General features: G+C 36.5%; 3 protein-coding genes and 1 long non-coding RNA gene across 5 annotated transcripts; 1 reads left to right on the top strand and 3 right to left on the bottom strand.

Moving 5' to 3' along the window:
* The first annotated feature begins 222 nt into the window (after positions 1–222).
* Positions 223–795, top strand: LOC132187405 (uncharacterized). Its single transcript, XM_059601705.1, has one exon. It carries the CDS (start codon positions 270–272, stop codon positions 690–692), a length of 423 nt encoding a protein of 140 aa, XP_059457688.1. The 5' UTR covers positions 223–269; the 3' UTR covers positions 693–795.
* A 73-nt stretch (positions 796–868) lies between these two features.
* LOC132187404 (transcription elongation factor TFIIS) lies at positions 869–4432 on the bottom strand. 2 transcript variants are annotated; one of them, XM_059601703.1, is made up of 3 exons: positions 4285–4432; positions 3967–4140; positions 869–2180 (listed from the first exon to the last, which is right to left on the bottom strand). In XM_059601703.1, the coding sequence occupies exons 2-3, from the start codon at positions 4120–4122 to the stop codon at positions 1176–1178; spliced, it is 1161 nt and encodes a 386-aa protein (XP_059457686.1). In that variant the 5' UTR covers positions 4123–4140; positions 4285–4432; the 3' UTR covers positions 869–1175. The 2 variants fall into 2 exon arrangements, with proteins under 2 accessions (XP_059457686.1, XP_059457687.1); XM_059601704.1 differs by having other exon boundaries at positions 3967–4130.
* A 1070-nt stretch (positions 4433–5502) lies between these two features.
* On the bottom strand, positions 5503–7252 carry LOC132188218 (uncharacterized). Its single transcript, XR_009440866.1, has 2 exons — positions 6835–7252; positions 5503–5708 (listed from the first exon to the last, which is right to left on the bottom strand). It is a non-coding gene; the product is annotated as an uncharacterized LOC132188218 (long non-coding RNA).
* Positions 7253–7456: 204 nt separating this feature from the next.
* LOC132187419 (rhodanese-like domain-containing protein 7) lies at positions 7457–10491 on the bottom strand. Its single transcript, XM_059601724.1, has 5 exons — positions 10052–10491; positions 9326–9577; positions 9081–9179; positions 8519–8812; positions 7457–8020 (listed from the first exon to the last, which is right to left on the bottom strand). Exons 1-5 carry the CDS (start codon positions 10430–10432, stop codon positions 7661–7663), a joined length of 1386 nt encoding a protein of 461 aa, XP_059457707.1. The 5' UTR covers positions 10433–10491; the 3' UTR covers positions 7457–7660.
* Positions 10492–15630: the final 5139 nt, after the last annotated feature.

The raw sequence follows: 15630 nt of genomic DNA, 5'->3' as shown, positions 1-15630 counted from the left end.
GGCACATATTTCCCTAATCCCTGCTCTTTTGGATGCACAACAATGTTTGACTAGGACGTAAATCTTAATGGTCACTATGACTATGAGCATCTCGAACACTCTTATCAACAACTGTGTTACACGTGGCACATGGTGCATGTCACGTGTGACGTGTGCATTCTGAACCCAGTAGCAACACGTGGACAAGCCCAACCTTTGTATAAAAATATAAATACATTCCGAGAGGCGAGAACCCCAGCCTCAGAAACAGAGACCGAGTTGTTGACGAAATGAATATGGCAGTCTCGCTTTGTCACCGCACCCAAACACCCAACCTCTCTTCTTCTCGTCCCCAATGCAAAATCAAACACCATCATCGTCCAGATACTGGCTTGAGCTTCAAGGTTGGCAAGTGGGGATTGAATCGTGGATTAGCGGTGAGATGTGCGACTCGGGGTTCCGGTTCGGTGGCTGAAATAGAAAAAGAATGGGAAGCTGAGATCCACCCAGATAGAGAAGAGTGGATGGCATCGGTGGGGTGGCTGAGACTAAAGTGTGGAGAGAAAAGAGGTGTGGTGGAGCTGTTGGAGTGTTTGGAACGCGAAGCAATTATGGGAGAAGACCAAGGAAGGGAGCCTACTGACTACAACCGAAGGGCTCAAATCTTTGACAGGAGTTCCAGAGTTTTCCAGGCTCTCAAGGAACGTACGTAAAGCCTCTTCTAGAGACGTGGCATGAAGGAAAATGTAGTGAAATATCTAATAATGGGCAATGATATTTTATGATATATTAATATATATGATTCCATTTCCATCATACCATACCATCTGTTAGCAATCAATCAAAGTAGTCTCTTACCACATGCAACCATCGTATACAAACCAAAGACTATCCGCAATCCACATTTCTGCAGAGTTATATTAATATAGCATACAATTTGTTTCAATCCATACAAATGGCGAACCAAATAAAGCCTTTGATCCAATAAAATTTCAGCATCCCAACAAATAAAACCTAACAGTCCTACAAAAACAAGGATAAAATTCTACATATGTAGTTTAGTTCCTACACTGAAATTTCATAACGTTGACTGCACTAGAGCTGAATCACAATAACAGGAGCAGCTTCAGAATTATCTCATAATGGTAACCAATAAAAAATGGCTAGCAGCAGCTGGTAAGAGAGGGACGCTAAAACTAACAGAATTTCCAATGGTTATTGCAGTTTACACATGTTACGTACGTTGTCATAGGCTCATCGGCACTCCGCGTCTGCATTTGGTAGTAGGTGCATTTGCGTTGCCCACATCGACCACACCTAAATTGATCGGTTGTCTCTTTGGGTGCCGCTCCACGCTCACAGTCAAATAACGCTTTCTCTTCAATCTTTCGATTCTCATTTCGCCTCTTATCACTTGCCATTTCTGCTGTGCTCATGTTGATAAGCCTCTCTGGTTTGACATGTCCAAGAAGTACCCTTCTCCGGAAATCTGGGTTGTTAGCATCCTTAAGGTTAAACATTAAGGATCTATACTTAACCTTTTGAGCCCCTAGAGAACTGCCCCATCTATCAAACAGAACAGACTCTACAGAAACAGCAACTCGAATGGGGTCACACGAATTCACTTCCTCCTGAATATACTCCTCAGCCTCACCAGAAACTTTAGACAATGCTTCATGAAGAATTTCTCGTACTTTGTCCCGCGTGGAATCATTAGATTTAATCATTGATGTCAGCTTTGGGGGAGCACCCGGGCCCAGCAATGGTTTCTTCACTCCAGAAGCTTCCTTCTTCTCCTCTCTGGTAATCTTTTCAACCTTAACTTTCTCAGCTGAAGCACTTTTCTCAACCTTGACAACATCAACACTCGAAACCTTTCTCACTGTCTTGACAGCATCTGACCTTGAAACTTTCTCCACGCTTGGCATACCATTCTGAACAATTTTCTCAACCTTAATGCTTTCAACCTTTGAAACATTCTCAACCTTCGTGGAAGATGTCTTCTGATCCTTCTCGACCTTGGCAGTCTGTGCATTTACAGACTCAACTTTGACAGAATTCTTATCATCCAAGCTTTCACTTTTCTTGTTTTTGTTTGTTTCCTTTATAACAATGTCCTTCCATATCTCAATCAGGTCAGAAGCAAATGATTGGATTTTTTTCCTAGGATGCTTCGTCAGATGTCGAAGACGCTTCCCAACCTGAATTTCATATTAAAGAACACACCAAATCTCAAATTCATTTTCACAAGGAATTAAATCAAAGAAATTACAGCACTGCAACATTAACACGCATAAATCTGAAAAATACATATTATTTCTCTTACAATATTTCAATGTTCTGAACATAGAACACCAATCAAAATAAAATGATCAGAATATAATAAAAGGACTATTTCAACCACCAGCTATAGTGGGATCCAATTGCAAGTACGGACACAAGCTTCACCAGTACACGAAACAGGTTGATATGTTTCATTAAGGATAGTTGCAATGAATAAAAACAGTTCTAGGAAAAGAGAAAGGTATAAAAGAAGAACCAGGATATCATTCTATCAAGGACATTAAATACTCTATTTAATTAACGAGAAATACTAGAAAAGAAAGGGATATAAGATTCTGAACCACAGTTTCAGGCTTTTTCGTCCAGACAAAACAAAATGAAATAACCCAATGCAACAGAATAATCGAGTGATCAGAAAACTGCTGAATGCTCCTATTGAATATCGAATTTACAGGCAAAAAATTTATCAGCTCTATGGGATTAAATCCACTACTCGGCAGTGTTTTTGTATTCATTAGCCTCATTTGGTAAAGGCTATACAAATACTTTTCTGTACTCAAAACCAAAAACACATTTTTCCTAATTTTCCCAAAACCATTAGCAAACAATTCAATACACAAAACACTTTTCAAATATGAACCCACCAAAAAACATTTCTCACCTATTTATCACATCAAAACACTTTCTCAAACCAAAACCAACGAAACACTTTTCAAAATCATTATCAAACATACCCAAAAGTGAAGATTGAGAACCAAATTGTTCTTGCTTCATTATGCATCTCCTTATAGCATATTATATTCTACAGCTTTTTGACACAAAAAAACATTCAGGAAGAATCTCTCAGTCCAGATCCCAAGTGCTTCTTAGCCCAAGTTAAAAAAATTACCCCAAAAAAAAAACATAGTACACATACACATTGGTGAAGATTGAGTGCCACCACATGATCAAATTTAGATATCACCATGACCCTTCTTTAAGAGTACCATCCAAGTTTATTATCAACATTAGTTGGTTGAGGGGCTATCCGACAAGCAGGAACAACAATTATGAATAAAGATTAAAGATAAAAATCGAAGGCAGTAGCGGCGAAATGAAAGCTAAAGACATCTGGGTGCTTAGAGGTAAAAGTCTAAAACGAAATGTCTATTCTTTCTACCTTTATTATGCTCATCAAATGAGCACTATATATGCTAATAAAAGATATAATGCAATTGATAAAATAGTAAAAAGAACGTAAAATCGAATATAGAATTTTAATAATGGAGTTTCAAAAATAGCCATTCCAAATCAATTTGTGGTACAAGAGACAAACTCCGGAAAATGTTTATCAAGTGTTGGCTCATACAACGTTCTTGAAATAAAAATGTAGCCATTCCGCTTTAAGATTTTATATTTACCTCACGTAAGCACATCATCCATGAAATATGAATCAAGAGACGCAATAAGCAACATTGTCATTTTTTTTTTCTCACTCTCCAGTTTTCTTGTGTTAAAAAATGTACTAAATTTTAAGCTCAGCGCTAAAATTTCAAAACCGCCCACCAAAAATCACCAGAATAAGAAATCACACGTGCAAAATCCCAAATTCTAAAAGAAAAAATTCCAAAGTCATTCACTGAGCTCCATCAGCTCTTTATAAATTATTTATGCAAGCCAAAAGGAAAAAAAAAAACAAAAACAGCTTAATTATAAATAGAGTACCTGGGAGGAGACAAGAACTTGGTAAGTGACAGGAAAATCCTTGAGCTGGCGTAAGGCATCGAGGCATCGACTTTCCTCGGATCCTCCGTCAGCGGAGGCCGCAGCGTCCGCTGCTTTCTTCGCAGCTTCGAACAATTCCACCAGCTCTCTCTCCATAATCCCCACTGTTATTCGCTTTAAATTTCAAAAATATATAATTAAATTAAAAAAAAAAAAAAAATCAAATCTACAACAGCGAACATCAAGAAGAAAATATTACCCTTGTCTGTAAAAGAACAGAAAAGAAAAGAAAAACGGAGTAGGGTGTGAATCACTTACATAGATCGGCCGTTGGAAACGAGAGGGCTTTAGCGAGCTCCTCTTCTTTATTGATTTTTAAGAAAACCAAATCCCTAATGGATGTGGATTCTTGGAGCAGCGACTGAAAGAAGAAAACGAAAAGGGTATCGGCCACCTATATATTATAAGGGAAGGTAACACTAACCTATAAGAGAGTTGGGAGATCGACGGCTGCTGTCGGCGCACGTGTAAGCACGTAAGATTGGTCTCTTCTCTTCTCTAGATGCAACTTTGGAACTGGTCATACTCCTACTCCTACTCCTACTCTTCCTAGTCGTACGATTGGATTTTGTTCCCCAATTTGGATGCATTTTTGGATTTTTAGACTTGGTACAATCTTAATCTTGTAGATTATGATTCCTAGATTCTCCCCTTTTTATCTTTTGTTTATAAATAGATAGTTTCATTATTATCTCAATAAAATGTTTCAATAGAGTGATAGTATAAACAAATAATATTTAGAAAATAATAATTAAGCATTATTTAGAGATTATAAATGCTAAAACAAAACAAATTTCATTAGTAGTAGAAAATCTAGAATATCCTATTAATCCAATCTGTATACTATACAATACAAATAAGATAGATATGACCAGAATAGGGCTTGATACATGGGTCACGTGCGAATTCAACTCCTACTACCAAAAAGACCCTTTCCCCTAGTGCTTTAAAGGATCTCCATATTTATTCAAGGTATTACACTTTTGTTTCAATAAAGGGAAATGACCAAAATTCTGATTTTAATTCATTTGGGACTGACGCATGAAATTCTCTCATTCCCAATGCATCATCAAACTGAGTTAAGTAGATCTAAACTTGAATTGTTCTGTAAAATGCTTAATCTATTGTAAAAAGATTGATCAAGAAAGTAAGTTCTCCTAACCAAAGTCAATGAAATATTGGACTAAAAAAGCCGTCCCCTCCTTTTATGAGTAGTTATAATTAAGATGATGTGTTGAACATGAATTGAAACGTGATCAGCAGCTGTTTTAATTCCTTGTCACGTCATTTCAATTGTATGATAGTGTGGTATAACATTACTAACATTTGGTTGAGTTTAAATTTAAATACGATTGGGAGGCTTGACTTCAAGTGGGGCTGATGTCCGATGACATCATATTCATATTCATGTGTAGAAGGCCTGGGATCGTCGTTACACACCAAGGAATAAGGATGAGAAACTTTTAAAAGCAAAGAAAAAGCTCAACATAAAACAGCGATATTAACTAGGTAAAACTGGAAATTACATTATTCAAAATCGGATGTTTCCATTTTTCCCATATTCTCGCAGCAGAACTCCACCAGCAGGCAATCAAAAGGTTGTACCAGAATTTTCAAGTCTTGGTCTCCTCCTCCTCAGGCTTTGGTTTCTCCAAAAAGGTCTTCTTCAACCAATCAAATGGCTGTGAAATTAATATTTCAGAAAGAAATTAAATTAATGTATAATCTTAATTAATTCAAGACAAACAATATTAAGTAGGTAAAACTGGAAATTAAGAAAACAAAGAATCAAGTGAAGAGGGGAATCCAATTGTGGAGTTTTAGGTTTGTTCCAAGTAAATAAATTGAATTGCAATATTGTTTGCAAAAACTCTCTTAACCCAATTCAACCATGACCAGCTCTATCAAGTTACCAACCTCTTATTTATTTTTTATTTTTTTGGCCATTTTAAGCAATCAAAAACCATAACCCTCTAATATCTCTCTATCTCATACTCTTCTTTGTTAAGTTCATCCATGTTATTTTAGGTCTCCTATATTATTACCCTCTTCACTCGATCATTCAAGTTGATCACATCACCCCTTCTCACAGGTACAATAACCAGTTCTCATTGCAGCATTTCCAATGTAGATAACTACCTTCTGTCTTCTCCTTAGTGCGCGCCATCACCATCTAGTAACGAACATCTTCATTCATTATTCTATCTTTTCTGATATTAATTAGCACCTATTTATCAATCTTTAATAATATATGCTAATGCAAGTCATATTTTAATAGAAAGATGCGCTCCCTAGTGCATGGGAATTGAAGTAGATTCTCAAATTCAATTGATTGTAAAAGTGTAAATTAAGAACTTGACAGGCAAGAATAAACGAGTATTTTATCCACATATCACATCAAATCAACCCCTTTAAAGTTTAAACACATATACCGGTAAAGGTAATGCTAAAATTTCAAGATATATGAAGCCTCTTACTATATGAACGAAATAAGCCACCCTACAAATCAACCATCAAAAGTTAACTAAAGGAGTACCTTTGAAGAAGAGTTCCAGCGATCTGCATATTTTACGGATACACATACACGCGTATGTATGTATATATATATATATATAGAGAGAGAGAGAGAGAGAGAGAGAGAGAGAATGATATAGTTGGGGAGAGGCGTCATTTATTTATTTTTTTCCAAAAAAAAAAAAAAAAAAAAAAGGGGGCTAGAAGGATCACAGAGAGTGAAGGTGAAGGCAACAAGTCACGTATTTATATTATGGAAGAAGAGGGATAAAAAGTAGAGCTTCAAAGGGAAACCTGGATGAGCCAAAGAGCGGTGGTGGTGGAAGCGACGCCCCAGCAGACGGCGGCTTGGATGTCAGTTGATTGGGGACGAAGCCTTGGGCTTAGAAATTTGAACACTCCCCCAGCAGCTGCTGCTTCACCTCCCATTTTCTGATCTCAATCTCAATCTCAATCTCAATCTTCCTGTTTGGATTTGCCCAACCCTAATAATAAAATATATATGTAGTAAAGGAGGAAATTAAGAATCTTTGTCTGAATATCTCAATGTCCACCGACTGCTGTATGCGAAGCCCAAAGCCCAATCCTGTTGTCGAGTCGACTACTCGACGCTGGTACGAGGTGGGTATCAGCTCCACCCTAGTCAAATTCAGTTTCCTCAGACCTCTACTAGGGTGTCGCCATCTCAACCTGAAAGTAAATATTTGGACCCATGACCCATCACACCAACTCTTTTCTTTTTCTTTTTCTCTTTTTATAGTAAAGGTAAAATGCTCGAAGCAGTTATATATATATATATATATATATATATGCAGCCCAAGCCGGCTGGTAAAATACCCAGGAACATGCCCACCAAGCTATTTAATCGCTTAGAAAATTAAAATTAATCTTTTTTCCTTATTTTGGTCGGCATCAAGCTATTTAATCAACAATCAGAAGCTTGAACAATTGGAGGCATGCATTTTAGTAACACATGTGATTCTCATACATTTAAAAAAAAAAAAAAAAATGCTTGTGATGCGCTAAAGACAAGGGCGAATTCGAAAGCCGGAAATTACAGGAATTCGTTGTTCTGAGATTGTCCCTAACGGCTAACACAACACCTTCTATCCGACCTCATTTAAGAACTCTTAATACTAGCTGTAGCTGGATTTGATGCTGGTCGACGACCCTTGTCTGGGCCACCTATGATGCCCCATGTCTCAAATTGCCTTTGACGAGCTCGTGCCCTCTCCTTCTCTTCATCGGATTTCGATGAGTAACAGTATGGACACGAAACTCCATACTCCCACTCTGGGGCTTCCATGTCCTCATCACTCACTGGTTGCTTGCACCCATAGCAAAGCTTGAAAGTTCCCTGTACCAAACCATGATCAACCGACACCCGCTTGTCAAACACAAAGCATTCACCCTCCCAGAGGCTCTCTGATTCTGCTACTTCCTCCAGGTATTTCAAAATCCCACCTTCCAAATGATAAACCTGGCAAATATTTAAGGTCCAAGGACACAGAAAATCATCAAACAAAGGTAATTAATAAAAGGTTAATTGCTGCTTGTTACAGTAAGAAACAAACTCACGGCAAGTTGCCAACAAATGATACTGGCCGGGTCGAAATAGAAGTAAAATTATGATCAGTTTGGGCATGTATCTTGAAAGAACCCATGTTATACTAGAAACTTGTCGATGATTAACAATGTAATGCTGGTACTTATCATGTTCCCAAAGCTCAGAAGTTAACCTACAAGGATCATGGATATTCACATTCCAGACAAAAAGGGGAAAAGAGCCCATTAGCTAGGGTCTTGGATGGATGATCATGTCAATGTAGAAGCCAAAACTCCTAGGAAGGAATCATCAAATGGTGAACCTTTCCCACCATGGTATTATCATGACCACAGGATAACTAGCCTTGCACAACAATTCATAAAACAAATAGGCAGAAAGCTGGTAGAAAATAAAATTTCCAAAGAGAATCACCTCTTTGAATCCTTTGCTGAGAAGAAAACTTGAAGCTTTCTCACATCTTATTCCTCCTGTGCAGTACATTGCAACCCGCTGAGGCATTTTTTGCTCTGGAATCTCCACTTGTTTTTCAGTGCTTCCATTTGGACCATTCACCTTTACCTTCGAATGCTCATCATCTGAATCAGAAACTTGGAAGTGATCCTCCACCCAAGATGGGAATTCCCGGAATGCAGTTGTACATGGATCAACTGCTCTTTTGAACTTCCCAATTCTAGTTTCATAAGCATTGCGCACATCAATCACCACCTAAAAAAGTGTGTCAACATCAAGATTCAAATCAAAACGTGTATGCAAATGCAAGCCCCCTTACTATAAATTACAGAGTCTGATGCAGTACTCATCCATGTGGAGTTATAAAAAGTGAACACTTCATATTTCAAATGCGACCACCACTCTATATGGCCATACCATGTGCTTACATTTTCTATTTTACTTATGACACTTATTTTAATGCTGGAAATAAATCAAAATAAAATTTCAACATTTATAAGTTCGTAGAATTTTGATCACTCACTGTATCTGGATCATTGATCAATGCATTCCAATCCCTTGGACAAACATATTTTCCTACCTTCTCAGTAGGTGATACACTAGGCATTCCGAGAGTAACAATCTGCTTCAAACATAGATATAGACCATGATAAGAATCACCTGATAGGCTGATGAATAAAATTATTGAAGTAATTTCTACTGCTCATTATAAAGATGGTACACTAAAACTAAAAAAAAAAAAAAAAGCCAAGGCTTAGTAAAGAATACCTCTTTCTTCAACTTGACCCTCACATGATCCCATCGGAAGGGTGCATCCTCCCCTGCTGCAAGGGGAGAACTGCTAGTGTGTCCATGATGGATAGCTTCTTCCTCAGGACTCACGGGTGATTCCACTTGTCTTAGCCCCTTTAGCCGGTTATCACTTTGAATGAATCCAAGAACTGTTTCCACTGATTCCCGAGTACCACAAATGCTGCCATTGATTCCTTCAAGCGCCAGTATAATACCACCTGAAACACGCTGAACAGCATCAGGTTGGTGAGGCACAAACAAGAGGATGCACAAGGTCAGAAGAGCAACTCAGATGTTGAATAATAGGAAATAAACATGGCAAGTCATTTATACACCAAGAGAGACAATTTTTCCAAGTACTAAAATAACAATTTCCAAGTAAACTTCCAATTTCCATTTGGACTTGGAAAATCCAGGCTGCCACAAGTGCCATTGATTGGAATTATGGGTAAATGAATCATTGTCTCTCATGCTCAGAATGAAAAGGGGTCAGTTGCATTTGATTTATAGCATTCAAAGGAGAGAAAGCTAATCAAAGCTATAAACTGGAAAAACCAAGCATTGCGTTGGTGACAAGAAAAAAGAATCTTAAACGGCCAATAACATTCATAGTCTAAACACAACCAAAAGTACCATCAATATCAACATCTTGTACTTGGAATATCATATTGGGGATTTGATAGAGAAAAATAAAATTGGTACCAGTTGCTGGCAGAGGTCCTTCAGGGGTTTTCGCATATCGGCATGGTCGGGGAAATCGGCGAACTTGTAGAAGGAAACGACCACGAGAGATTGGGATTCCGAGTCATCGGAACCGGGTTCGGGTCCGGTCGAAACTGGAATTGGGCCAGTGGTGGGCCCAGACAAGAGGCTTCTGGAAATGGTCATGGTTTGGGTTCGAGGGAGGCCGCGAATAGAGTTGGAGAGGAGAGGATGATGGTGGTGGTGGTGGTGGGACAGGGACGGTTGAGGAATTGGAGAGGTGGGGAGTAAAGGTAATCTGGGGTTAGGGTTTGCGGAATATGATGGTGACGATGAGAGCATCCTGAGGGCGAGCAATGGAGGTGTTCTACGCCGCAGCATATACGCGGCTTTCAGCCACTCCTATGATCTAACAACAAGTACTGTTGGTTAGGTTAATGTATTGGGAGGGACAAGGAATCTCTTGAATTACAAATAAATTATATTGGGAATTTGGGGGGACAATTTTTCACATCAAATTATTTGAAAAAACGCTATCAATTCAGGAAAAAATAAATAAATTGGAATATAATCTCTCCAGTCCATTATGGCTAAGATTTCTTTAAAAAAATTCTAGTATCACAAATATGTCATGTGTCCTCTTAATAAAAAATATTAAAATAAATAAAAACTAAAATTAAAAAAAAAAAAATGGTGAGGGTCACCCCATGACCCTTGGGGGTGGTCCGACCACCTCAAGGGCCAAAATGAAAAATATATACATAGGGTTTAGATTTGGGGATGGTTTCGGCCAACTCCCAAGGGTTGTGGTGTGGGGGGGTTCGGCCACTCCCAAGGGCTGGTCTGGGGTGGCCGGCCACCCTTTTTTTGTTTTTATTTATTTTTTAAGTTTGAATTAATATTTTAATACTTTTTTTATTGAAATGCCATGTGGCATATTTGTGGCGCTAAGATTTCTTTAAAAAAATTATAGTCATTAATTGAATACTCTCTAAGAGGATCCGGATCAAAAAAAAAAAAACAAAAAATTAAGTATATCTTTATCCTTGTTTGAACTAAAAATTACATCTTTTTTTTAAAAAAATAATAATAATAAAATATGTGTCTCATCAAAAGTGAATAATAAGTCTATGTTTTTTATTGCCTCGAAAACATGCTATTTTTTTAATAAATAATATTCTTCAAGTTGTTGGATGGAAGATATAGCCTAATTCACATAATTTTAATATCAACAATTCTTTTTTTTTTTTTTGAAATCGTAAATAATTTTATTCGTGCTAAGAGGGTTTGACTATGTGCACATTAGTTTTTTTTTTTTTTCAACATGGATAGAAAAATCTTGTATCTCATATATTTTGTGTCATGAAGACTCTTTTAAAACGAGAGAAATTGTATTATTAAGGGTTGAATGTATGATAATTAATTTTTGAGTCAATGAGGATGTTCTACAACTACAAGCCTTATTTCATAAGCAAGTTGAATCCGTTTTCCTTCTGTTTTTGCCAATTTGCCACTACGTTTTGATGTGTAAGATTGGATTATAATTAACAAAATTTCCCCATTATAATAAGATAGATTAGATTATAATTAACAAAATTTCCCCATTATAATAAGATGGCACGATTATTTAAAAAAGATTCTTCAGTTTTGATTCAAGCAATTGGTTTGCTTTGGATAAATGTTTGTTAAACAGGACTACCCTCCATGATTAACAACCTCACTCAAAGAAATAAAATAATAATAATAATAATAATAATAATAATAATAATTTAATTAGATTATGAATTTATTTTATGTGTTTTTTCCTGAGCAATACAGAAGAGACGGAATAAAGCTAAAAAGTAAAAACAGAAGATCGAGTTAGAAAGAAAGATAATGATAGATAATTCAATACTACTTGTGTATGGGTGGAAAATGGAAATCATAAAAACAACCAAGAGGGAAAAGGTGGTGACATCCTTAATTTGTCCACTCTTTCCAGGTGTTCTCCAGAATTATTGCCCATAGTTTGTAGCAAGTGTTTCACCATCTTATCATTCCTCTCACATAATAAAATATAGAAAAATGTTATAAATTAATTTTTATCTCACAAAATAATATTCATTATGTATCTTTTATTATTAACAACTAATTGGGAAATATTATATTATTTAAAAATAATAATTTGTTTTCACTTTACTTCACTCGAAAGTCCAAACAAATGAAATGAGTTTCACTCAATTGGATGAGGATTTCTATGCGATTAGGCTACTTTGAATTTTTTTTTTTTTTCAAAAAAAAAAACAATTAATTTGAAAGAGATAAGTGAACTATAGAACTCACCTAATTTGGACAACCTAAGATGTCGAGTCCACTTGTTCTTGATTACAGGTGGACCATGTAACAAGTGGTCTTGGGTTAACACAATCATACCCCATTTCAACTTATTTGAAGGTGTTAATATGAACAGATTGAGTTGGTGCAAATACTTGATTGCATTTCACTACCACAATTTTCATTGATAAATACATAACAGTCATAATAATAATAATAATTAAAAAAAAATTACATTCTAACAAATAAAATATATACATGGTAGTGAGAAAATTATAGAATTATGCAGGTCAAGCGAGTTAACATGAATTTGACATGCTTATGGACAATTGTGTTCAACTGAATCTATCTGTTTAATTCAAAACCTAATACATGAAATTTGAATCTATGTGTTTAATTCAAAACCTAATACATGAAATTTGAATCCTTTAGTTTCATGTCATATTCGCATATCAAGTTTCCAGATCTTGTCTACCATTACAAGCCATATAGTTGAAGATAATTTCCCTCTCCAGTCTCCCCTAAAATCTTTTTCCATCTTGTGGTGGACCCTGTAATGTAGAGGTAATTTTTGGGAGTTGATGGTTTTCCAATAATAAGAACAATTCATCACCTGATTTGGTACGTGCCCCCTTGCACACCAGACAAATACACGTATCTTTCTTAGATTCTAGAGGGATAGCCTGGCACTGGAAAAAAAAAAACAAAAATAGAAAACATAAAAAAAAAGAAAACAAAAAGAAAACAAAACAACAAGTTTGATTATACATGTTTTATATCGATGATTGGTTGAATTGTGCGATAGGACATCTTTTATAAAGTGATGACCCGAGGAACACGCCGTTCGGAACTCAATATCAATATGTGTGTAGGAAATATGCTCTCTCTCTCTCTCTCTCCCTCTCTCACACATGCCAACTAGACTGACCAATTTTCTAATCCCAACTTGACAGTTGGGCCCCCCGCCCCCCATCCCTTCTAGAACAACTAGTTTAGAATTTGAGAAATGGATTAGAAAAGGGGGGAAAGAGAAAGTCGTCACTCCTGCACTGCGTATATTAGTATATATTAGGGGTGTCAACCCGGTCCGGTTTCCCGGTTTTTGGCCAAAACCGGAACCGGAACCGGGGTACCCCGGTTCTTGGTTTTGGGAAACCGGAACCGGAACCGGGACCCCGGTTAACCGGGGTCCCGGTTCCCGGCCGGTTCCGGTTTTACCCGGTCCGGTACCCGGTTTTTGAAAATAATTAGTGTTTGGGGCTTATTTTAGGTATTGGGCCTAAATTAAAAAAAAAAAAAAAACTATTAATCTTTTTGTCTAAATTAAAGAGGCTTGATTGTGATTGTTTCAAATAATTAAAAAATAAACCTAAAAAAGCATAAAAATCCTAAATAATCAATGTTTTTGCCTATATGAGCCTTAGAAATAAAAATTCAAATTTTTTAAAATACCCTAAACATAATTTTAAATTAGATACATAAAGAAAACATTAAAACAATAAAAAGTAAAAACAAGTATGTAAACAAACCAACATGCACAATAAATAAATACCCCTTACTATAACAATTCAAAACCCAAAAAAATAAAAGAATTAAAATAATAAAATATATATATATTAAAACACCGAAAGGGACGCATTGGCAGTATTGTGTAATACTAAGAGTAAAAGAATTAAAATATATATATATAATTTAATAAAATAATACCCGGTTCCGGTTTTCCCGGTTTTGACCGGGTGCCAAAAACCGGGACCAGAACCGGGGTCCCGGTTTTTTTTTTTTTTGGAACCGGAACCGGAACCGGGTCCCGGTTTTCCGGTCCCGGTTCCGGTTTCCCGGTTATTTTTGACCCCTAATTTCATGTCCATTTAAGTCTTGCACAATCTCATTCCTTGCATCTTTTGTCCATCTCTTAAGGATATACTTATCTGGAAGTACCTTGATATTCATAACATCAAGAATTTTTAAAGCATGACAACACAAAATTCCACATCTCTCAAATTTTCTACAACTACATGAAACATTGTTTTCTATAGCATCCCAAATGACTCTACAATTTTTAGGCTTACCACATATTGACACTATATATTCATGAGACAAGTTTCTTTCAATACGCTCCTTAACAAAAGCTCCTTAGAACTCTTCATATTGCTTTTGAAACTTCAAAAACTGTTGACAAGTATAAGTATTTGCTGCTTGTATCAACATAGGTGAAAACATCTTAATTTTTGGTAACTTCTGCCTTAAATTATACTCTGCTACCAATTCCTTGTAGCGTTTATCATTAAGTAATCTTTCAAAATGTGTGAAGAATTTTACAATATCATAATCTGACTATAACTAATCCTTCAAGTCAGCGTTCAAACTTTCGCTCAATTGTGTTGAAGTCATTCCTGCAGAAAAAGACATCTTGACATATGCTTTAGCCCATTTTTCTTTCACTTGAAATAAACGTTAAAGCCAAGAATTGTCACACGCATTGTGCTTACGAAGTATAGGATCCCAAGCGCTAAGGAGCTCCTCTTCCTCTTCCCAGACTTTGAAACATGCACTGAGATCACTTCTAAACCCATTCTCACCTTTAAATAAATGACCAACATGTTTCAAAGCATTTTGCATTAAATGCCACGTACACAATCGATGATAAGTATTAGGCATCACCAATGAGATAGCTTTTGCCATTGCTGGATCTTGATCAGTAAAGATTGTATTTGGCTTCTTCCTCGACATTGCCTCAAAAAAAGTCTCGAACAGCCATCGGAATGACTCTATAGTTTCATCGTATAGAAGTGTAGCCCCAAATATCACAACCTCTCTATGATGATTAAATCCAACAAACATTGCAAGCGGCCGATACTCTTTATTAGTTCTGTATGTCGTATAAAAAAAAAACTACATCACCAAATAATATATAATCAATAATCATCTGTGCATCTGCCCAAAAAATATTGGTTATCTGTTCTTCAACATCCAATTGTATTGCATAATAAAATGAAGAATTCTCGCGCTTTTGCTTTAGAAAGTATCTTAGTATACTCCCTGCCTCCCCGTATTTCAACACTCGTTGTCGTTTGTTGTGAAGGTAATTCTTCTGATCTTGCTTGGTATAACCAAGAACATATTTCCCACCGGCTTGCCTACCCATGAATTCATATGAATTCTTCAATTTTATACCACTATCATCAGCCAAATCAATTTCCAATGCTTGTGCTTTTGAGATCTTCCGTTGTGATGGCATCATATGAGCACATTATGGAACATGAAGA

This window comes from Corylus avellana, chromosome ca7 (assembly GCF_901000735.1).
Source record: "Corylus avellana chromosome ca7, CavTom2PMs-1.0".
Classification (NCBI taxonomy): Eukaryota; Viridiplantae; Streptophyta; class Magnoliopsida; order Fagales; family Betulaceae; genus Corylus; species Corylus avellana.
Note: the sequence above shows the minus strand (reverse complement) of the source record. Positions and strands in the feature narration are given on the sequence as shown.

What these genes read in the sequence shown, in the direction of transcription:
- LOC132187405 (XM_059601705.1), top strand. Translation starts at nt 270, where the DNA reads ATGAATATGGCAGTCTCGCTTTGTCACCGCACCCAAACACCCAACCTC.
- LOC132187404 (XM_059601703.1), bottom strand. Translation starts at nt 4,122, where the DNA reads ATGGAGAGAGAGCTGGTGGAATTGTTCGAAGCTGCGAAGAAAGCAGCG. An exon ending in AAGTTCTTGTCTCCTCCCAG is followed by an intron (nt 2,181 to 3,966) that starts GTACTCTATTTA and finishes TATGAAATTCAG; the next exon opens with GTTGGGAAGCGTCTTCGACA.
- LOC132187419 (XM_059601724.1), bottom strand. Translation starts at nt 10,432, where the DNA reads ATGCTGCGGCGTAGAACACCTCCATTGCTCGCCCTCAGGATGCTCTCA. An exon ending in AGGACCTCTGCCAGCAACTG is followed by an intron (nt 9,578 to 10,051) that starts GTACCAATTTTA and finishes GATGCTGTTCAG; the next exon opens with CGTGTTTCAGGTGGTATTAT. An exon ending in GGGTCAAGTTGAAGAAAGAG is followed by an intron (nt 9,180 to 9,325) that starts GTATTCTTTACT and finishes TGTTTGAAGCAG; the next exon opens with ATTGTTACTCTCGGAATGCC.